General features: G+C 56.4%; 7 protein-coding genes across 7 annotated transcripts; 5 read left to right on the top strand and 2 right to left on the bottom strand.

Moving 5' to 3' along the window:
* Positions 1 to 249: 249 nt before the first annotated feature.
* Positions 250 to 2,481, top strand: PHACADRAFT_249537 (uncharacterized protein). The gene is made up of 4 exons (XM_007391743.1): positions 250 to 1,119; positions 1,177 to 2,279; positions 2,336 to 2,407; positions 2,457 to 2,481. Exons 1-2 carry the CDS (start codon positions 380 to 382, stop codon positions 1,748 to 1,750), a joined length of 1,314 nt encoding a protein of 437 aa, XP_007391805.1. The 5' UTR covers positions 250 to 379; the 3' UTR covers positions 1,751 to 2,279; positions 2,336 to 2,407; positions 2,457 to 2,481.
* Positions 2,482 to 2,716: 235 nt separating this feature from the next.
* Positions 2,717 to 5,720, top strand: PHACADRAFT_136651 (uncharacterized protein). The gene is made up of 10 exons (XM_007391742.1): positions 2,717 to 2,728; positions 2,789 to 2,879; positions 2,933 to 3,051; positions 3,108 to 3,363; positions 3,426 to 3,969; positions 4,020 to 4,125; positions 4,183 to 4,424; positions 4,477 to 5,102; positions 5,163 to 5,337; positions 5,399 to 5,720. The coding sequence occupies exons 3-10, from the start codon at positions 2,946 to 2,948 to the stop codon at positions 5,525 to 5,527; spliced, it is 2,184 nt and encodes a 727-aa protein (XP_007391804.1). The 5' UTR covers positions 2,717 to 2,728; positions 2,789 to 2,879; positions 2,933 to 2,945; the 3' UTR covers positions 5,528 to 5,720.
* A 201-nt stretch (positions 5,721 to 5,921) lies between these two features.
* On the bottom strand, positions 5,922 to 7,423 carry PHACADRAFT_249534 (uncharacterized protein). The gene is made up of 5 exons (XM_007391741.1): positions 7,315 to 7,423; positions 7,192 to 7,235; positions 6,715 to 7,075; positions 6,123 to 6,653; positions 5,922 to 6,066 (listed from the first exon to the last, which is right to left on the bottom strand). The coding sequence occupies exons 1-5, from the start codon at positions 7,388 to 7,390 to the stop codon at positions 6,017 to 6,019; spliced, it is 1,062 nt and encodes a 353-aa protein (XP_007391803.1). The 5' UTR covers positions 7,391 to 7,423; the 3' UTR covers positions 5,922 to 6,016.
* A 354-nt stretch (positions 7,424 to 7,777) lies between these two features.
* Positions 7,778 to 9,419, bottom strand: PHACADRAFT_249533 (uncharacterized protein). The gene is made up of 9 exons (XM_007391740.1): positions 9,327 to 9,419; positions 9,132 to 9,141; positions 9,030 to 9,078; positions 8,875 to 8,971; positions 8,729 to 8,824; positions 8,598 to 8,679; positions 8,384 to 8,542; positions 8,225 to 8,326; positions 7,778 to 8,169 (listed from the first exon to the last, which is right to left on the bottom strand). The coding sequence occupies exons 1-9, from the start codon at positions 9,380 to 9,382 to the stop codon at positions 7,873 to 7,875; spliced, it is 948 nt and encodes a 315-aa protein (XP_007391802.1). The 5' UTR covers positions 9,383 to 9,419; the 3' UTR covers positions 7,778 to 7,872.
* Positions 9,420 to 9,621: 202 nt separating this feature from the next.
* On the top strand, positions 9,622 to 11,922 carry PHACADRAFT_87096 (uncharacterized protein; the record flags this gene model as incomplete). The annotated part of the gene is made up of 10 exons (XM_007391739.1): positions 9,622 to 9,720; positions 9,777 to 9,891; positions 9,954 to 10,063; positions 10,123 to 10,571; positions 10,619 to 10,724; positions 10,778 to 10,916; positions 10,976 to 11,180; positions 11,231 to 11,362; positions 11,413 to 11,504; positions 11,564 to 11,922. The coding sequence occupies 10 exons, from the start codon at positions 9,622 to 9,624 to the stop codon at positions 11,920 to 11,922; spliced, it is 1,806 nt and encodes a 601-aa protein (XP_007391801.1).
* PHACADRAFT_205411 (uncharacterized protein) lies at positions 11,884 to 14,118 on the top strand. Its single transcript, XM_007391738.1, has 8 exons — positions 11,884 to 11,910; positions 11,965 to 12,613; positions 12,666 to 12,795; positions 12,847 to 12,986; positions 13,035 to 13,188; positions 13,239 to 13,282; positions 13,389 to 13,595; positions 13,680 to 14,118. The coding sequence occupies exons 2-8, from the start codon at positions 12,482 to 12,484 to the stop codon at positions 13,692 to 13,694; spliced, it is 822 nt and encodes a 273-aa protein (XP_007391800.1). The 5' UTR covers positions 11,884 to 11,910; positions 11,965 to 12,481; the 3' UTR covers positions 13,695 to 14,118.
* A 1,058-nt stretch (positions 14,119 to 15,176) lies between these two features.
* Positions 15,177 to 18,605, top strand: PHACADRAFT_249529 (uncharacterized protein). The gene is made up of 2 exons (XM_007391737.1): positions 15,177 to 16,638; positions 16,692 to 18,605. The coding sequence occupies exons 1-2, from the start codon at positions 15,444 to 15,446 to the stop codon at positions 18,134 to 18,136; spliced, it is 2,640 nt and encodes an 879-aa protein (XP_007391799.1). The 5' UTR covers positions 15,177 to 15,443; the 3' UTR covers positions 18,137 to 18,605.
* The last annotated feature ends 99 nt before the right edge of the window (positions 18,606 to 18,704 follow it).

Below are 18,704 nucleotides of genomic sequence, written 5' to 3'. Positions count from 1 at the left end.
TTGTACTTGACCCGCTTTTCAGCCATGCACGTCCTGCCCGGCTGCCTCTCTCCCTCTGCTTTCGTTCGCCACTCCCCACGCTGCTTCGACAGCAGCCTCCTTCCTCTTTCCCATCTCCCACCGTAGCCCAGCGGGCCCCGTACTGTTCTCTTATCCCGACGCCATGTCAAGCCACCGCAGCGGCAGCATACGAAGCAGCAAGACCAAGTCTCCAGAGCGTTCTGCGACCGTCAAGTCCAAGGTACACAGGCCATCGCTCTCGGGACCCATGAACTGGCTAGGCCGGTCCTCCACCTCAGCAAGCACCTCTTCTGCGCCCTACGCCCCTTCCAAGCCAATCCGCATATCGGAGCCCAAGCTGCAAAGCGCATTCGATACCATGGCCCAGCGCAGCGGGACCCTGGGCGCCGGAGCCACCGTCGTACGCACGCCGCAGGAAGCCTTGGCCGGTCCAAGGCTGGCTGAGGATGCCGAAGACAGAGAGGACGAGTCAGACATCGAGGCCTTGGAGGACGACGGGGACGATGCCTCGACGTACTCGCATTCGATGCCGAATAGTCCTCCCTTGCCGCCCATCCCCGATGACGGCGAGTCCGAGTCTGACTCGCCTACGCCATCCACGACGTCCATACCCTCACGTCCGACACGCCCCGTCCCGCCGCCACCCGTGTCCGATGTAGACTCCGTCACGTCCATCTCGAGCACTCCGAGCCTGCGCCGGCCTGCCCTCAAAGTCCTCGACTCCTTCCCTCCCGTCCCGGCGTTGCCCGCCAATCTCCCTTCGTCACCCCCACAACCACCCTTTGAGCCTATCCTCCTCTCCCCGCCGCCTGCAGGCAATATCGATCCTGCCAAGGTCATCGTCTCTCTGGAGACGTCGACGACAACGCTCAAGGCAACGATGAAGACGCTTATGTCGAGGCCTTCGGTGTTGGCGTCGTACCTCCAGACGCTGCAGCCACCGCCTGACAGCGCAGTGGAGCCAGAGACACCGGTGTCGAGGCTGAGCGAAGCCGAAGGCTCGTTCAGCACCATCTTCCACCGGCACTTGGCTTCATCCGGCCTCCTGCTCCCGAACTCCTCGTTTCTGCACATTTTCCTAGACAGGCCAAGCGCCCCGTAAGTACCACGCCTCCTCCGCGCCGTGACACACCCGTAGCTGACCGCCGTACCCAGGTACGCCCACATCCTCGCCTACCTGCGCACGCCCGTCTCCACGCCGGAGCACCCCTCCATCCTCCCGCGCGCCGTGCAGCTCCTCTCGTCCTCGTCCTCGCGGCTCGAAGCGCTGCTCGAGCTGCGCGACGAGGCGCGCTACCTCGAGCTCGACGAGCTGTACAAGCTCTGCACGGACGAGCTCCGCTCGCGGCAGAGCCTCGGCCACGCGCACGCGCTGTCGATGCACACGCGCGTCGCGAGCAGCACGAGCACGAGCGCCGCGTCCGTGCGCAGCCTCGGGCTCGGCGCGCTCCGCGAGCTGACGATGGAGGACGACGACGGGGAGCGGCAGCAGCACCAGCAGCAACAGCGGCAGCACCAGCAACAACAGCCTGCGCGCCTCAGGAAGTCGCGCCGCCACTCGGGCGACTCGGGCATCGCGTCCGGGAACAGCGCGTCCGGGTACAGTCCCCGCGGCAGCGTCGTCGCGGAGGTCGGCTGGCACGAGCCGGTCCCTGGGCTCGCCCAGCGGAGCAGGAGCCCGCGCAAGTACACGTCCCTGCGGGCGAAGCCTGTCGGGGAGTGGATATGATGCTCGCATCTCTACGACTTTGATTTTTTTTTTTTTTTTTACGATTTGTTCTAACGATTTTCCTCACGTTATTTTGTTTGCTCTGGGCGTACTGTTTCAGTCATTTGTAGTATATAATTGCCGTGGCATGCCTCTCCTTACCTGCATGTATCTATAGTATTACCCACACACACACGCTCCCTCGCACTTGGTTTCGACACCAACCGTCTCGAGCTTATGACTACTCATCAATGCTAATGGATCAATATGACATAGTTGTATCTTGTCAACAAGAGAGAAACATCACAGGTTACTTTGGAGCCCAGAGGTCGTACAGCTCCTTGTCCGCGGGGTCAAAGCAGGTGACAAGAGCAGGGTCAGAGCGGATGGTAACCTTTCGTGTGGCCGTCAAGGTGGCGATGGAGCTCGTGCTCGACCTCGACTGCGTCTGCAGCGCGCTGTGAAGGCTCGGCTCGAAGATGTTCAAGTTCGAGCTGCCAGTCGAGATGGTGGTCGTGGGCGAGATTTGTCCAGGCCGCAGAGGAGAGCTCTGGTAGCAGCACATCATGCTATACACGTTCGAGCAGCTGTTGGCTTGCAACTTACGTTGGCACTCGACTGCTGGTGATGCAGGTCTGCGGCTGTGGGTTCGTTGGCAAGGCCGCCGCCGCGTACTGGAAAGTTTGGTCAGCTCAAGCGAGCCTACGATTGTGGAGGCCATACCTGGAGAGTTTCCAGAGGACATCCTGTCCTGTTGTCCTGTAAGCGTGCCCTCTCAAAGTGCACCAGAGCGCCCGCCACCTTCGCGCTCGTGACGTGCCCGTGACGAGATCGTGACGGAACGCGGCGCGAATAAGGGTCACGCTGGTCCGCAGGGGCCTCGGCCTTCTTTCCCATTGACCACCATGAACCTCTTCAGGAGCTGTGAGTCAACGTTTCATGTTTGTCCACAACCAGTGCTGAAGTTCTGATAACGCACAGTTATGGCCAAGGTCTGGCGTACGTCTTTGCCCGCGAATTCTCATAGTCCGGACTGACATCATGGGGCGTTATCATCAGACGACCCGAACGCAGCAGAAGTCGTCAAGATCTCCGAGGGCCAGCTCTACCTTGTGCGGGAGGAGACTATACGCTGCGACAGAGAATGTATGTGAGTGTACCTTCCAGTCGCCCCGGCTGCGCTTGGTTGAGCATTATCTGCAGATACAAAGATGCGATGGCGACTATCCGGAGGGTTCCATCGCTGGACCACAACTTTCAGCTAGTGATTACGAGGGTGTACGAGGAAGGAGATCAGGAGCTGTTCGAGGACGAAGATGAAAGTGCGTGCGTTGCCTCAGTGGGTTTGAATCGATCATTGTGCTGACGCCTCACGCAGCTGATGAGGAGCGCGTTTTCCTAATCAGCGAGGAGCTCGAGTTCCGGACAGGCGAGAACGCAGAAAAGGAACCCATTTTCGTCTGGCGGGATATCGAAGGCGACGTCAACGAATTCTACGAGTACGTTGCAGGCGGCACGAACGCCCCCACCAGAGTCCTCTTCGAGACTTGCATGTATCAAGCGATGTACGAGCGCAAGTATAACCGAAGCGCCGACCATACGACGGACGAGGACCTCGCGCAGTTCACCTACAAGTACGTCATCCCGGAACTTTATCGTGCTATTGTTATGGCATGTCAACGTTTCATTGCGTTAGGCCCCCTGTTAAGAAAGGGAAGGGCAAGGCGACAAGGACCGCCGCCGCTAGAAATCCAGAGCCACCTGCGTCACAGGAGTCCGCCTTTGTCGATTCACCCTCCTCCTCCCAGGCCACCGCGGCGACCTCAGCGCCATCGAGCTCACAGTCCTCCCAGCCGATGCCTCCGTCAGATCCCCAGTTCGAGGTCCTCGGCAGCGTCGAAGCCCAGCTCCATCTCTTCGACAAGGGCTCGTACTCGTTCGAGTTTCAATTCGAGGGCGTCGCGCAGATCGTCCGCCCGGCGAGCGGTCCCGCGTTCACCTTCTTCCTGTGCATATGGCGTGACGGCGACAAGGTGCTCCTCCACCGCGTCGACTCGAACATGAACCAGAGGTGGGCGCTGAGGACGCACTCCTTGACCTGGAACTACGTGGCCGAGTCTGGACACCAGAGCAGCTGGTCGATCGCACTCATGCACGATGCGGACTACGAGCCGTTCAAGGAGATGTTCACGCGCGCTATGTGGGAGTCGTTGCATGAGGAGTCATGGGGTAAAGCGAAGGTGAGTATCTACATCCTTATTAGCTGAGTGAGGAGTAACTGTCGATATAGAGCGACGAGCAAGCGTATGTGATGAGCGCGACACAGGACGAAGATGTCGTCATGCAGGACGTTGAGGACGACTCGGACGATGAGGGTGATGTTGTAGATGAGCTTGGTAAGCCTCTTGGCTAAGTGGAACTCACATGAAATTGACTTACTGCCTTCCCACCAGGCAAAGAGAGCGATGAGTCGGAGCCGGAAGAAGACGAAGATCAACAAGAGGACGAAGAGAATCAACTGCCAGCTGGTGATAAGAATTCCCAGCTAACGGTTGGATACAGGGGCGATAGGTCATACGTCGTTCGCGGAAACAACATTGGCGTTTTCAGCCACACGGGAGACCAGGTCAAGTACTACTCGACCATCAGTAAGATTGCTGCTCCGAAGGGTAGCAAGGCGATCAACCCCGCACAGGTAATATATTCACAAGAGTAACGGAGAAATGGCATCTGAGCATCTGCTTCAGATCATGCTTCATGACCGAGATTCCAAGATGATTATCATGGACAAAGACACGCCTAACTCGGTATTCCACCTCGATATCGAGCGTGGCAAGATTGTAGAGGAGTGGAAGGTCAACGAGAACATACCAGTCAGACACATCGCTCCGGAGAACAAGTTTGCACAGATGACTCCGGAGCAAACCTTCATTGGCGCGTCGGGCAACGCACTCTTCCGCATCGATCCACGCATCTCGGGGGACAAGCTTGTCGACAGCCAATACAAGCAATACGTGAGCAAGAACAAGTTCTCGGGTGTGGCGACGACAAGCACCGGGAAGCTTGCCGTCGCGAGCGAGAAGGGTGACATCCGACTCTTCGATTCGATTGGCAAGAACGCGAAGACGGCGCTCCCGCCGCTCGGCGATCCGATCCTTGGCATCGACGTGACCGCCAACGGCCGCTGGATCGTCGCGACGACGCGCACCTACCTCCTCCTTATCGACACACTCATCGGCGAAGGCCGCTACACCGGTCAGCTTGGCTTTGACCGCAGCTTCCCGGCGAACGCCAAGCCGATCCCGAGGCGGCTGCAGCTTCGCGCCGAGCACGTCGCCTATATGTCTCACCCCGTTGAGTTCACACCCGCACGGTAAGTTTCCTCGCTTATGAGTGGTTTGGGGCTAGCCGACTCATTTGGTGCGTGGAACAGATTTAACGCGGGTCCAGATCAGGAGGAGAACGCGATCGTCACGTCGACGGGAGAGTACGTCGTCGCGTGGGACTTTGCCAAGGTCAAGAAGGGCCAGCTGGACAAGTACGAGATCAAGAAGTACGAGGACAACGTCGTCCAGGACAATTTCAAGTTCGGCGACTCCAAGGAGATTGTACGTCTACTTTCGTGTTGTTTTTGCTTGTTTCAGTCTGTTGACGCGCACACCTACGCAGATCGTCGCGATGGAGAACAACGTCGTCGCCATAAACAAGAAGCAGCTCAAGCGGCCGACGCGTGCCTCGCTTGCTACGCCGATAACGGACCTCCGGAGCCGCTCGAACATCGTCGAAGCTCCATACTGAAGTACTAGCTACTTCGGACGGCTAGAGGTTTCACAATTTCCGGGTCTCGACTTTCAAGTACACGCACTGTGATGACTATCTCTTGTTGTAATACGTAGGCTGTATGATTCTTTTGCTCTGGGAATTGTGTAATATGATTTGCGTTTCTTTTGCGTTCTCGACTTGTGCCGCCCCTCGCCTACGCAATCTCCGTTGCCTTCCAGTACGTCAAGCGTCAAGTCTCACGCGCACCGATTTGCGACAGGCGCGTGGCGGATCTTGGCACTTCGCGAGGCTATGACGTCCACAAACCTCAGATTTTAGGCGATGGCTTGGGACACAGTTCTTCCGTCCGGAAGTGAAACACGCCACGCTACAGCAGTACTCATACCGACGAAGGCACGCTCAGAGGCATATGATTATCACCCTTTGTCTTTCGATAAACACCGCAATAATACAAGCTATACAGCCCCAGTCTTATTTCTAAGCATCTGTTTTGGCACCCATGGTCTAGAGCAGGCAAGTCGTCTCGACAATGATGCCGGTGACGCGGTACGGGTCTGTACGAAAGTGGAGTCAGCACCAAGGGCAGTCCGGTGACCAGGTCATTACGTACCGATATTGGAAGCCGGGCGACGGTCCTCAAGGTAGCCCATACCCTGAGACGCGACATGGCGGGGAATACGGATCGAGGCACCACGGTTGGCGACACCAGAGGAGAAGGTGCCGATGTGACCGGTCTCGTGGCGTCCGGTGAGACGGAGGTCGTTGTCTTCGCCGTAGACGGCAATGTGCTCGTTGTGGCGCGCCGCGAGCTTCTCGATCGCAGCTTCAATCGCCTTGAGGCCGCCGGCCTCGCGCATCGCCTTGGTGGAGTAGTTGGTGTGGCAGCCGGCACCGTTCCAGTCGCCCTGGAGGGGCTTAGGGTGGAAGGAGACCTTGACGCCCCACTGCTCGGCAATGCGGACGAGGAGGTAGCGCGCCATCCAGAGGTGGTCGCCCATGGAGATACCCTCGCAGGGGCCAACCTGAAACTCCCACTGAGAGGGCATGACCTCGGCGTTGATGCCGGAGATGTTGATGCCGGAGTAGAGACAGGCACGGTAGTGGGCCTCAATCAGGTCGCGAGCGAAAACCTTGCCGGCACCTGGAACGAGAAACTGCCGCTTAAAACTCTAGTCCGTCAGAGCAACGCAGTAAAGACGTACCAGCACCGCAATAGTAAGGGCCCTGAGGACCGGGGAAGCCGCCCTTTGGCCAACCGAAGGGCTGTCCGTCCATGTCGAAGAGGGTGTACTCCTGCTCAAGACCGAACCAGGGCAGCTCGTCCTTAGCCTGGTCCATGACCTTCTTGGCGTGGTAGCGGTAGTTGGTCCTGTTCGGGGTGCCGTCGTTGTTGTAGCACTCCGCAAGGACAAGGATGTTGTCACCGCCACGGAAAGGGTCCTTGAAGATGGCAGCGGGGCGGAGGTAGACATCCGAATCACCGCCAGGGGCTTGGCCGGTGGAGGAACCGTCGAAGTCCCAGATACGAAGGTCGCTAATCGAAGTGACCTTCTTGGTGACGGTCTAGCATAGGAGCGACCGGTCAGCGTCCCGTCGGAAAGCCGCGCGAGAGCTCGATTGAGCGAGGAAGAGATATGATGACGCTCTGGCCCGACGAGTCATGAAGCGAGAATGCTCACCGTGGTCTTTGAACGGAGGCCACCGTCGCCGTCAATCCAGACGTCTGTTGGACGGGCAGGAATGTCAGTATGGGGTGCCAGTCGAAAGCGCGAAAGTCGGGGATAGGCGCGCAGTGTACTCACACTCAGCCTGGATCTTGTCGCCCTGGGGGAGGGCGAGGTAGGGGGCGAGCAGGTCTGGGTGGTACAACTGGGTCATTGCGAACGGTTCAAAGGGTTTGAGATGGAAAGGATGTGGTTGGAGAGAGAAGTGTAGAACGACCGAGAAAGCTCGAGGTATAATATCCAAGTCATAGCTATGTTTGGTTTTATTTGTACGAGGTACTCCGATAAGTCTTGTGGACCGTGGGCTTATCAGAGGCCATGTCCCGTCCCGTCCTCCGCTTGAACGAGGTCCTCCAGAAAATACAAATCAAAAACAAGTCGGAGGTCCCTGGCTCGTGACTCCGTTACTACAGTTACAGCGGCAGACTACCCCTAGCGGGCCCCATATTTCCTGCACAGCTCTTCCGCGGCGCAGAGCCCTGCAGAGCCCCACTCCTGTAATCGGGAAAAGACCGGACGCTGCATATTGCTATCAGCCCCAGAGGCAAGCGGACCCATTTTTTATTACCCTCGGAAAGACACAAATTCAGAGCAGAGCTAAACGTATCGGCTACTCCACGGCTAAGCCTCCGGTCATCATTTCTTCCTCACCGCTTTCCGCCTGCGGCCCCCAGCCATTGATGTAGCCACCGGCCCTCCGTTTGCTGTACGCGTCTTACGTTCCCTAGGCGTAACAGTCCCGCTGCCGGGCGCGTCAGATGCTGTTCCCGAAGTGTCCTCGCTCTCTTCTTTATCTTCTTGATCGACAGCCTTCTGGCCTCCGACGATCTTAGCGTAAAGACTAGACGCAAGCACAACAGGCCATGTCCTACTGAACGACGGAGGAACTGCGGTTGAATTGTCGACTGGTAGCAAGCTGCCATCCTCCTCGAGCTAACGAGCCCCTGCTGATCAGAAAGTACTGGTCGAGTCACACGAGTGCACGCACGATAAACACGTCGTTGCCTTCTACGACCATATCCACCATCCTGCCCGGGACTAGACTGCCGTCTTCGTCGATCCGTGGAGCGCCACCAAGATTAACTTTGACCTAAGAGATGTCTTGTGAGAACCCACCCCTGGCACGATAATCGCGACATCATCGCACCTTCCTTTGGCCCTCGCCAGGTGTGAGCCTGTTGCCCCAGGCCGCTGACTTGGCTTGAGCGGTAACCTCTTCCACCCGCTTCAGATCGCGCTGGTAGTTGAGTCGTTGCACCACGTATTGAAGAACGGAGGTTACGATTGCCAGGAATACGACAACCGTCTACGCGGAGAATTGAGTTGAGTAGTCACACGGTGCATAGAGTGTAGTCCCTTACTCCAAGTCCAGGTCGGAATCTGGAGTAATAGTACCCTGTGCCTCGCCATTTCGGGACGCCGTTCTTGTAGAAGAAGTCATAGCTGGGTCATTCATCAGAAATTCAGTTGTTCAAACTCTTGTGAGGCTCACCGTTTGCGACCTTCAGTGTCCCTGAGAATCTTAGAGATGACTCCTAGCCTGGCGAATATGTCATGTGCACCCTTCACGCCTGGGTTCTTGTCCGGGCTAAGGGTCTCGTTAGCCCAGAAGACGCGTCGAGGGAGCCAGAGACGCACTGTAGTTGTACACTCTTTTTGCGATACGCCCGTGCAATCTCAGACGTGGACGCACTAGGCGACACCTCCAACCAGGAATAAAATGACGTGCCCTTCCCTGAGCGGCGGGTGAATACCAATAGCTCGTTAGAGCTCAGATAAATCGGAGCACGTACCCTCGGCCGCTTCTATTGCGCTAACGAGGTCGAAGATCTCGTAGTCCTCCTATGGGTCAAATGGTCAGTCGCGCTCATGGTCCCCCGACACGTTGTACGGACCTTGGTCCATCTAACACAGTACCGTCACAGCAATTTACGAATGGAATGGTCGATATTGCGCGACGCGGGCATATTGCCAGCCACATGTTTGTTTTGATGTAGCCGGACCATATCAAACAGTACGGGATTGAGTGCGGTAGAAGTAGAAACATCTCGGTTAATGTAAATTGGTGTCGTGACCTGCTGGTGACTTACGCAGCGACCGCGACGACGAGGAGGGCGAGCCACGCAACGATAAGAAGGAGTCTCATCCGGAAGGCTCGGGGCGGGAGTGCCTTCAAACACGGCCAGAGACGCGGGGGTGTGGTTGACGTCGAGCCTCAAAGTGTGGTGTCTGCTGGCAGGCTGGTCGCAAAACGCCGAAAACGGCGGAGGCAAGTCGCCACGTGGTCCGAAAATTCTGATCCGTTTCACGCTCAGCAATATCGCCCTCGGCGCCGAAGCGAACGCTCTCTCTGCCCGCTTCATCTCTCTCAGCAGACGGCCCTGGATGGCCCCTCGTCGGCGATGTGCAGTCTGCGGCTCGAAACAATGGCGGAAAGAGCCTTCGAGTGGTCTCATTACCTGCAGCGAAGGCCACGTCTTGCAGGTACGGCATGACTAAATTGTTCTCCTCGATGACTGGGTTGCAAACTGCTTGTGAAGAGTTACAGGAATGAAACCTCAGAAGTAACGGAGCTCGGTCCTCACCAGATGAGGAAGCGAGCTCTTAAATCCCGCCGCAAGAAAAAGGAGTGGCAGAGCAAGGCTGACCCGAAACGTCCGCGTTCAATTAACTTCTTATCTTCGCCGTCGGCTATACTAATCATTATCGCTGACTAGTGTACCATGGGGAGCGTGGCAGATTTCACTATTATCAGTGCCTGCAGCTTCTGTTGCGGCTACAAGCCGCTGCTCTTATCAGGGCTTGGAAGCTTCCTCCGGAGTATGAGGTATGTGCTTGCTTGAGTTTGTGGGTCCATGCGTGGCCTCTAACGTGGCGCGCTGCCAGGTTGTCTGCAGGGATGTGTGGACGTTACATCTCAGTCTCCTGCCTACTCCGCCCACTGCTGAGCCTTATTTTCATGTCCAGTCACAAAATGGTGGACAGTCAGCGGCGTCAGGTCCACAGACTGCAGAGGAAAAGCCGGTGCAAGCCAAAGATGAGCTTGATTCCAATGATATCGACGATGAGGACGCGAAATCGACGTTTTCGTTGTCAACTGAGGAAGGGGACGATATGGATCTGGAAGACCTCCTTAGGGAAAACTCTGTCGCACCCTCTTCTGCATCTGAAGACGACGACGAAGACGGATCTGGTCCCAGAGTTCAACAAGATCAGGGACAACGAAAGGACAAGACCGCCTTCCGCCCATTTGATAGCCCTGCAGCTAACATCGCTATACTGATGCTTGCATGTTGGACACTCCGTCTACCGGTGACATACATGGACTTCAAGAGGTAGGGAGACCTGGCACCGTGTAGTATCGTTGCTGAAGCCTCTCAAGGCTGATAGAGAGCTATGACTTCCCTTATCTTGATCCCTTGCGGCTATTACCTGAGGCCGTTACGCAACATCTCACCAAGCATACTACGAAAGCTCTTTCGCCGCAGGTTCGCGCTTTCCGCTGACTTCCGGTGGTCTCGCTCATAGCACCCCGTTCTAGTTCCCTCCAATCCCGTTGCATGTTCATGGGCTCACCTCGCATCTGGCAAAGCTCATGTTTAGCTCCTACAATATTTTGACGCCAGAATGTAACGCCGCGCCGCTTTTGTGGCGAGCAACTCGGGCTCTGCAGGGTACTCGTAAGTCCGTTCACAGTCTGTGTATGTCGCTGTGCGGACCCACCAATGAATCCTGCCAGCAACTCTCTACCTCCTGGCCAAGAAACTCGGCAAGGTGGTATCGCTTACGCTAACTCTTCACTACTCACTATCGCCCGCGTTGAGGCGGGTGAAGATGCGAGACCCGGAGCATCACAAGTACGATAACGCGCCCCCAGAAGTAGCTCTTATTGCTATCTTGATCGTCGCTTTGAAGTTGGTGTATGGGTTTGACGGAAAGAAACGGTGAGACTCTATTTGGGATTAACTATGGCCATGTTACCGAAGCTCCTCAGGGTGCCGCGGTCTGGAAATGACCCCGCTTGCGCGCTACCCAGCTTCCCAGACTACTTTGCTGCGATGCAGGCGGCAGAAGACGCGGAGAAGACGAAGAGACCGGCCTTCCTTGATACTGCACCTGGCTCTTTGTAGGTGCTCTGCAGTGGCGAGCCTAATCTTCAAAGCTGACCGAAAACAGGGAGTCGATGCTTGATCTGGATGAAACAGACATAGACAAGTACATTGTGTTTTGCCAAAAGGCTCTGCTACCTCCAGGAGAGCGGAGAGCAAGTCAGTACTTGTACTGTTGTTTCTTGGCGGTCTCCTTCTTTCTAATCTCTGTCCCCCAGAAATTGCTGTTCTTGACGAGTACTTTCCGCTATCGGAACCTCTCGCTACCCTGGACGCGGATGTAGCGACTGAGCAGCCTTCGCCCGAACCCGTTCCTACCAAAACGATGCCGGCGACCGGACTGCGCGAAAATTCTTCAGACCTGCGCCCAGGACGGGCTTATCTCATCTACAATAGTCAGGATATCCTCGGAACATTGCCTGACGACTACGAAAAGCTGCTTAGACGTGCCTCGGATTGGACAGGCGTCGATGAGCACTACATCTCGGGCGTCGTCGAGCGATACGAGCATCGCCTGGTACGCTGGTGGCGGACTGAACGGGGAGCTGATAAACCAGAAGACTCGGTGAGCTGTTAGCATCTCTTCTTCGCAGGATTTGCGTTAACTGCGGACCTACAGACCTGAGCCAATCAAGTGGTCTGGCGCCAGTCAATCGCTCATCGGGAGATGAAATTCATGCAGCGTGGCCGTATTGCCTTCCCGTCCTCCCGCCCTGAGGCAACCGTAGGCGGCCATACATCGCTCTACCCAGCTAAGGTCCGAGAGCGGGATCCTGTGCAGCGTCAGCTATGCCTGTACATCGTCGTACGTTTCAGGTGCACGCCTCCAAGGCACGATCAACGTGGGTTACGAGGTCTACTTCGCGATTCTCAAGTTGGCATGCTTGTGAGCGATGTCCAGAGGCGGTGCACCGCAACTACCAAGGCCTAGTCGCCTTAGCTGCGGCCCGGCATACTAAAAACGATGCCTATGAGGAAGGTAACAGCACAGATACCCACTCTTTCTTCTTTGCCCAGTTATCTCGTTTAATCGGTTACGTTCATAAAATTTAGCTTCTTGCATACCCTACCTTTTTAGCCTCTTGCATAACCCGCTTTTCTACCTTCTTGTACACCTCACTTTCTCATTCTTTACGATGCCTTCTTCACCGTCCTACTCGCCCTCGCCGCCGCCGCCCGCACCGTTCGCGCCGATGTTACCTCGACCGTTGGCTCTGAGGACCGCCACGGACACGGTCGCTCGCGTTAACCTCCTTCAGGACCAGGATGTAAATGTCATCTCGTTTGCAATGTATCTACTGTGAATTGACGCTTCTACAGTTCGCCTTCGACTTTTTTAATTCAAGCTCTGATGTCACCACTGGCGCTGGTGGTCACGCCGTTGGCGCGAGTATCACCAACTTCCCTGCTCTCGTCTGCCAAGGCGCGGCTACGACCGTTGGCTTCTTCAGTTCGTCTAACTAACCTTCCGATCCAAACAGCAACTAATATGGTGGTGCAGAGCCCTGTGGAATGAACATCTCGCACACGCATCTTCTTGCAACAGAGATCCTGTACCCGGTTAACGGTACCTTGACCTCAGGCACCATCCGCTTCGTGTTTAACACTATCAACCCTGGACAGGCAAGCATCTTCCCCAAGGTACGCATGTCATCCTGAGACCTTAGCATATATTAACGCTTGGCGCAGGGGTCTGTACGCTTCCAGGCTAACGAGGACTCTGAGCCGATCATGTTCGTTTGCGAGTATGGGGGACGCATTCAGATGCACGACCAAAATTGGCGTCAATTGCCAGCTGCCTTCAATCTCGAGGTCCCTGGAACATTGTCCGTGGCTCAGCACTGTGCGTCTTCCACCGTCACCTTCCCACGTCATGTCCGACCCTGGCTCCAGACTTTGGCCTGCCACCAGACGTCGTTGCTGCCCCGCTGAACAACGTTAGCGTTGAGGACTCTTGTCGGCATCGAGTCGCAGCTCCCTGACAACTTCGCGATCGGTCGCGACGAGTGTTTGCAGCGCTTTGGGCTCACGCGCGGCCCGTAGCCAACAACGCAGTGGCAGCCGCGTGTGTCCGGCAACGCGCCTTCTCCCGACACGCCCGCCGCGTTAGTATCCCCCGCTGCAACTTATTCCGCTGCGTCCTCGGGGCCCTCCGCCTGTGCGACTTCGTCGACCGCTGCGACTACCACTCCTGGCAAGCGCGATGACTCTACCTCCCTGTTCAGCTCCGCAAGCGCGATTAAGCACGGGGTAAGCTACATAATCGCAATGCCGCGCAAGAGGACGGCTTTGATTTTTTCATTTACCTAATGGGGCTTATGATCAGGGCCCCAGATTCAGGACTTTTAACAGACATGTATTCACCTGGAACCACACGTTCTTTTGTAGTGCTAGTCATAATCTCTACGTGGTATACTTACCTGGCTGTGTTTAATACCAATGGCCACTGTCACTAATGACCAGACATCGCTAGACAGCTAAGCGAAGCACGGAACTGCAGGCGCCTTGCTTTTTGGGCTATCCTCCGTGCGCCGACTTGGGGCTTGGTTCTCGGCACGGAGCGAAATAAAAATACACTCCGTTTCGTACCCGGTCAGACTAGCTGGTGCTCTGGGCCCTCCGCCCTTGATTTCTTGGGATGCGCAGCTCGGTGTTTGCGGTGATGGCGTATTAATACTCGCTGACTCGCCACAATGGCGTAAGCAACAGATGCGTTTGGCTGCCCAGTGTGGTAGTCTTAGGTTCTAGCTGTGGAGAGCCTTGAGCTTGATATTTGAAGCTTGAAGGTTTGAGAACACAGTGTGCACGGCAGAGCCCGCGAACTTCTGCGAGACTATATATCGGATACCAGGGCCGATAGCTCCGGGCTATCGCGTGATAGGGCGTGGCAGACGCGTCCCGTACGCCGTGCACGGCGAACTAGGGCCTGCCGCCCGCTCCTGCGGTGTAGACCCTCCTACAAGGCGGTACACAGCGTGCATACGCGCATGCGAACGGAAGCGGCACGCGGATGACGTCCGAGAGGATACTTCAGGGGAAAGCATCGACACAAGAGTGGGGCTCGTTATCGAGCTGGTAAGTTAGAAGCAATCGTGACGCGAACGATTGTCAATTGGGCACTCTCATGGGACCATCAGCAGACTGATGTGAGAAGGGAGAAAGCATGCGGGAACGGCCTGCATTCAATGTGTCTGCTTAGAATGCAAATTTTATATTCAAAAAGCCTAGATAAGTCAAGATAAAATACCGACCGGTCGTCAAGCCGTTTGAGAAGAGGAATACAACGGTGCTGATAGAGGGCACACGCTTGCCGCGGCAAGACTGGGTGCGAACTGTGGCAGCGGCGGAGGAGCCGCTAACAGAGGCGGCGTCGGGACGTACATAAACGTGCAGCTGCGTTTGAGCCCGTTCATACGGCAGTCAACGATGCACTGCCTAGACTGCAGCGTATCACTAAATGTCCGGGTTAGCATTCGGCATGGAGGGCTTAGGATCAGCGCGTTTTCCGGATCCGGGCACCAACGTGTGAATCGAACGCGCTGAGTGAGCCTATTCATCCGAGTATTTGCACACTGAACACGATCCTGGTGCGAGAGTGAGGTGGAAACGGAAACAGGGAAGACAAATATCGCGCTGGTGGGAGATGGAGAACGCAGGACTGAAACTGCGATGAGATAAATTTTGGCGGAACAAGTCCCAAATGTGATCGGATAAGTCCGGAATAGGACCACTGACAGCCGACGGGAAATGGTAATCGAAAGCGAGGAACGTTTGCGGGGGAGAGCATGGTTCTTGAGATCGCTGTCCTCCTCGAGCAGGCTTGCTACACCCCGTCATCCTCCTGGGTGTGCTCGTCGCTGTCATCCCCGACCTGCAGCTCGTGAAACACGGTCGATCCGTCTCCAAGCCTCATCGAGTCTCTTCCAAAACTGCTCGCCGCGATCGACCTGCGCTCCGTGCCAGTGGACAGGCACCGACTCTCGAACCTCTCTTCTCAACTTTTCGAAGCTGATGCCCGTATTTTCATCACTCTCCTTGTAATAATCTTCAGCACCAGGCCTTCCTCTCGTCTGCTGCTCCGACCACTGGACACTCGCCATGCGTCGCCTCGCCGCCGTCCTCACAGGGAGGCGGTCAGACAAGTCCGACGCCGGCTCCAGCATATCTCACGCCGACCGCTCGGAACGCTCAGCCGTCGCCGACGCCTCCCAGGTATCCGCTGCCACGACCACTAAGTCGGCCAAAAGTCGGTCGGGATTCTTCAGGAGCTTGTCCAAGGGATCCCTTTCCGCCCCCGACCTCAAGGGGCGCAAGCGTTCAATGCCCTCGGTGTCTACCATACCAGACCACGTCGCCTCCTCCGCGTCGTCCTCAAGCGGCGGCCCCCATACTCCCAACGACGACTATGAAAGTCTCAATCCAGCCTCACCTGGCCAAGGGAGGAAAAGCTGGCTCTCGCAGGTGTCCGAGGCAGCACTGCCATTGCCGTCGCCTACGCCAGCCAAGCCGACGACACCTGGATATCTTCCCCGACCATTCAGGCGCGAATCCGACCAAACATCCGAGACGTCTTCTGAATCGGAATCCACGGACGAACAGGACGCAGAACGTTCTCTGTCTACTCCTTTGTCGGCCCCCTCTCTCCCCATGGCTCCTAAGGAATATTTCCGCGTCGCGACCACTAACGCGCTCCGGCCGCCGTATTCCCCTCCGCCGCTGGTTCATGTTCCACGCGGGCCGCTGTTTCCCCGGTCTTGCAATCCATCCCGTCAGCTACCTGTCAACGACATTCTTCATGCACGTGTGTTGCGGAAGCGACTGCTTGCGCGTCTCGACCATATCCCGGAAGGCGCACTAGCCGGTTTTGTGGGACGTAAGCATACCCCACAACGCCTGCCGTCGTTGGTTCTCGACGATGTTGCTATCCCGAAGAGCTACAAGATACTTCCTGCCAGTCAGGGTCTGCGCCGTTGGACAGAGCGCCCATGCTTTGAAGATAGGATGATCGTCTACCTTCCTGCCGAACACATGGGCGACGACTTCCGTTATGAGAGAGTTTACGCGTCTGCTGCGGTCGAGGCCTTGGGTTATTCAGAGCACGTTGAGGCTTTGGCTGGGCTTTTGGGTGACGCCGGGTCACCACCGGAGGTCGCTCTGGATTCTCCCAGCATTACCTCGACGCCGACCTTCTCTGTGACTTCTACCACCAGCTTAGCCAGTGCACCACCATCACCCGCACCGACGGCGTCGAACCCTTCGCTGCCTACGTCCGGCTCCAAGTTGACCCCGAACGGTGTGTAACCTGCTTTCATACGTCGGCAACCGCTCATCATGCTCCTACCCCAGCCGCGTACAAGCAAGCACCCTCCCCGCTCCGCATCGGGAGCACAGATGCTGTCCCAAATTTCTTCACGACTGCGTCATCAAGATCTGCCAGTGCGCCATCAATAGTCCAACCAATGCCTACTCCCGCATTCAGCTCCTCGCCGTCGTCCCCGCCTCCGGCGGTGACTCCCAGACCAGTCGTGCGATTCGCTCAGGACGACAAAGATGAGTCGATACCATTAGATTATGTTATGCGCATCAAGCAGGCGCGGGACAAGAAGGCGAGGTTCCTCGCAGCTGAGAGAGCTCGACGACTCAGCATGCAAGAGAGGACGCCTGCCCCTCGGTACGCACCGTCTGACGCTATGCGTGACGATGTCCGGCGGCTAGCACAAGAGCGCACCAAGATAGAGGAAGAACGGAAGCGCTTAGAAGAGGAGCGACGGAAATGGGAACGAGAACGTACTGCACGACATGCTGCTGAAGAGCAGAGGAAGAAGGCGGCTATCGCTGAAGAGCTGTCTGAGGCCCGCCGCCGACAAGAAATGACGCGCTTTGGTGTAGTGCCGAAGCTCAGTGAAGGCATGTCTTGGGAAGGCGACCGGCAGAGAGATCGGGAGAGGAGAGGTAGCGAGACCAGATCGCCTTACGCACGACCAAAATACGACGGCAGTCACGGCTCCTCATCGCCCAGGCAGTCTTCCGAGCCGAACATTGTTTCTGCTGGGTCACCGAACAGTCCTCGCCATCATACCCCTTACGCTGACTCATCCCCGGGAAGCTCACGCCCCCCGAGCATCTCCTCGCGTCCGCCATCTATGTACTCGACACCTCCGTCGTCTGCCTCTGCTACTGATATACGCACACGGCGTGAAAGCAAGACTAGTCGGCGCTCGTTCGTCTCGGACGGATCGTACTCTCCCTCCTCGATCTTCCTTCCGCCTGGCTCACCCGCTGGTTACCCATGGGGATATGTCCCTCCTGTGCCTACGATACCGGTCAACGTTCCCATCATACCCGCGGGCATGCCGATGATGCAAGTACCGGCTATGCCCTACATAGACATGCCCTTGTTGCCACCAACGCCGCCATTCGTGCTGCAACAGTATGGTCCCCGCAAACCAGGATCAAGCCAACGTTCACACAGCTCGTCGCCGACGAGAGGCAGCTCTTCGGACACCAACAAACGTCGCTCTGATGGCACTGGCCGGACCTCATCACCAATCATGCACAGGCGGGTGCCGAGCGACGACCCGTCGACGCGCGGGCGGAACCCGCCCTCTTCATCATATACCCCTACGCAGCCTTCCTCTTCGTCTCGTTCTCCTCGACCTGTACCGCTCCCACATTCGCATTCGCACAATGCCAACGCTCCGACACCAATGGTTTCATCATGGCCTAAGCAGCCCGCCTTCCAGAACCTGAGTCGCCCGTCGGCGAACCGACGACAGACGATGATCACATAGGACCTTTTCCCTCGCACATGTTGTTACATCGCATACGTTGTGAACTTTTTCCTTTCCATCTCGCGTTTTGCTGTGCTTGTCGCATTCAATGGACCTCTCGTATTATTCCCGATCTACCTCTATAGCTTTCTATCCTTCATGCTAATGTTTTGATTACATATTTGCTTCTGTATCCTCCACCTCATACCCTCCCACCATCGGAAGCACTCTTTTGAATTCATGTATGTATGGAGAGTTCCTTGCTCAACCTGCCCGTTTGTGCAGTTGCTCCCTCTCCCCTTACGCATGCCCAAGCTCAAGCCCTCTCCCCACCGCCGTCTATCTCATTCGACGAACCTGCCTACTCTTCCTATCCTTCTCACACTCTGTCCCTACTAATTCTTTGTGCACATTCCCTTGGGACAGTATCCGGCCTTCCGCCGTCCACATTCACTCCCAGTGTATTTTACAACAAATCTCATACATTCTGTTTATCCCTCTCCTCGCTCCGTCATCCTGGTGTCTATGTCTTACTGCTATTTGTAGATTCCGGAACAGTTCATACACACTCCATTTTGCATCAATCGTC

Source organism: Phanerochaete carnosa (genome assembly GCF_000300595.1).
Source record: "Phanerochaete carnosa HHB-10118-sp unplaced genomic scaffold PHACAscaffold_2, whole genome shotgun sequence".
In the NCBI taxonomy this organism is placed as follows: domain Eukaryota; kingdom Fungi; phylum Basidiomycota; class Agaricomycetes; order Polyporales; family Phanerochaetaceae; genus Phanerochaete; species Phanerochaete carnosa.
Note: the sequence above shows the minus strand (reverse complement) of the source record. Positions and strands in the feature narration are given on the sequence as shown.

What these genes read in the sequence shown, in the direction of transcription:
- PHACADRAFT_249529 (XM_007391737.1), top strand. Translation starts at nt 15,444, where the DNA reads ATGCGTCGCCTCGCCGCCGTCCTCACAGGGAGGCGGTCAGACAAGTCC. An exon ending in CTCCAAGTTGACCCCGAACG is followed by an intron (nt 16,639 to 16,691) that starts GTGTGTAACCTG and finishes CTCCTACCCCAG; the next exon opens with CCGCGTACAAGCAAGCACCC.
- PHACADRAFT_249534 (XM_007391741.1), bottom strand. Translation starts at nt 7,390, where the DNA reads ATGACCCAGTTGTACCACCCAGACCTGCTCGCCCCCTACCTCGCCCTC. An exon ending in GCCTCCGTTCAAAGACCACG is followed by an intron (nt 7,076 to 7,191) that starts GTGAGCATTCTC and finishes CTCCTATGCTAG; the next exon opens with ACCGTCACCAAGAAGGTCAC. An exon ending in CCCTTACTATTGCGGTGCTG is followed by an intron (nt 6,654 to 6,714) that starts GTACGTCTTTAC and finishes TTCTCGTTCCAG; the next exon opens with GTGCCGGCAAGGTTTTCGCT.
- PHACADRAFT_136651 (XM_007391742.1), top strand. Translation starts at nt 2,946, where the DNA reads ATGGCGACTATCCGGAGGGTTCCATCGCTGGACCACAACTTTCAGCTA. An exon ending in TGATGTTGTAGATGAGCTTG is followed by an intron (nt 4,126 to 4,182) that starts GTAAGCCTCTTG and finishes CCTTCCCACCAG; the next exon opens with GCAAAGAGAGCGATGAGTCG. An exon ending in GTTGAGTTCACACCCGCACG is followed by an intron (nt 5,103 to 5,162) that starts GTAAGTTTCCTC and finishes TGCGTGGAACAG; the next exon opens with ATTTAACGCGGGTCCAGATC.
- PHACADRAFT_249533 (XM_007391740.1), bottom strand. Translation starts at nt 9,382, where the DNA reads ATGAGACTCCTTCTTATCGTTGCGTGGCTCGCCCTCCTCGTCGTCGCG. An exon ending in CGCAATAGAAGCGGCCGAGG is followed by an intron (nt 8,972 to 9,029) that starts GTACGTGCTCCG and finishes CCCGCCGCTCAG; the next exon opens with GGAAGGGCACGTCATTTTAT. An exon ending in GATTCCGACCTGGACTTGGA is followed by an intron (nt 8,543 to 8,597) that starts GTAAGGGACTAC and finishes TTCTCCGCGTAG; the next exon opens with ACGGTTGTCGTATTCCTGGC.
- PHACADRAFT_205411 (XM_007391738.1), top strand. Translation starts at nt 12,482, where the DNA reads ATGCCTTCTTCACCGTCCTACTCGCCCTCGCCGCCGCCGCCCGCACCG. An exon ending in ATTGTCCGTGGCTCAGCACT is followed by an intron (nt 13,189 to 13,238) that starts GTGCGTCTTCCA and finishes CCCTGGCTCCAG; the next exon opens with ACTTTGGCCTGCCACCAGAC. An exon ending in TTGCTGCCCCGCTGAACAAC is followed by an intron (nt 13,283 to 13,388) that starts GTTAGCGTTGAG and finishes CGCGGCCCGTAG; the next exon opens with CCAACAACGCAGTGGCAGCC.
- PHACADRAFT_249537 (XM_007391743.1), top strand. Translation starts at nt 380, where the DNA reads ATGGCCCAGCGCAGCGGGACCCTGGGCGCCGGAGCCACCGTCGTACGC. An exon ending in CTAGACAGGCCAAGCGCCCC is followed by an intron (nt 1,120 to 1,176) that starts GTAAGTACCACG and finishes CGCCGTACCCAG; the next exon opens with GTACGCCCACATCCTCGCCT.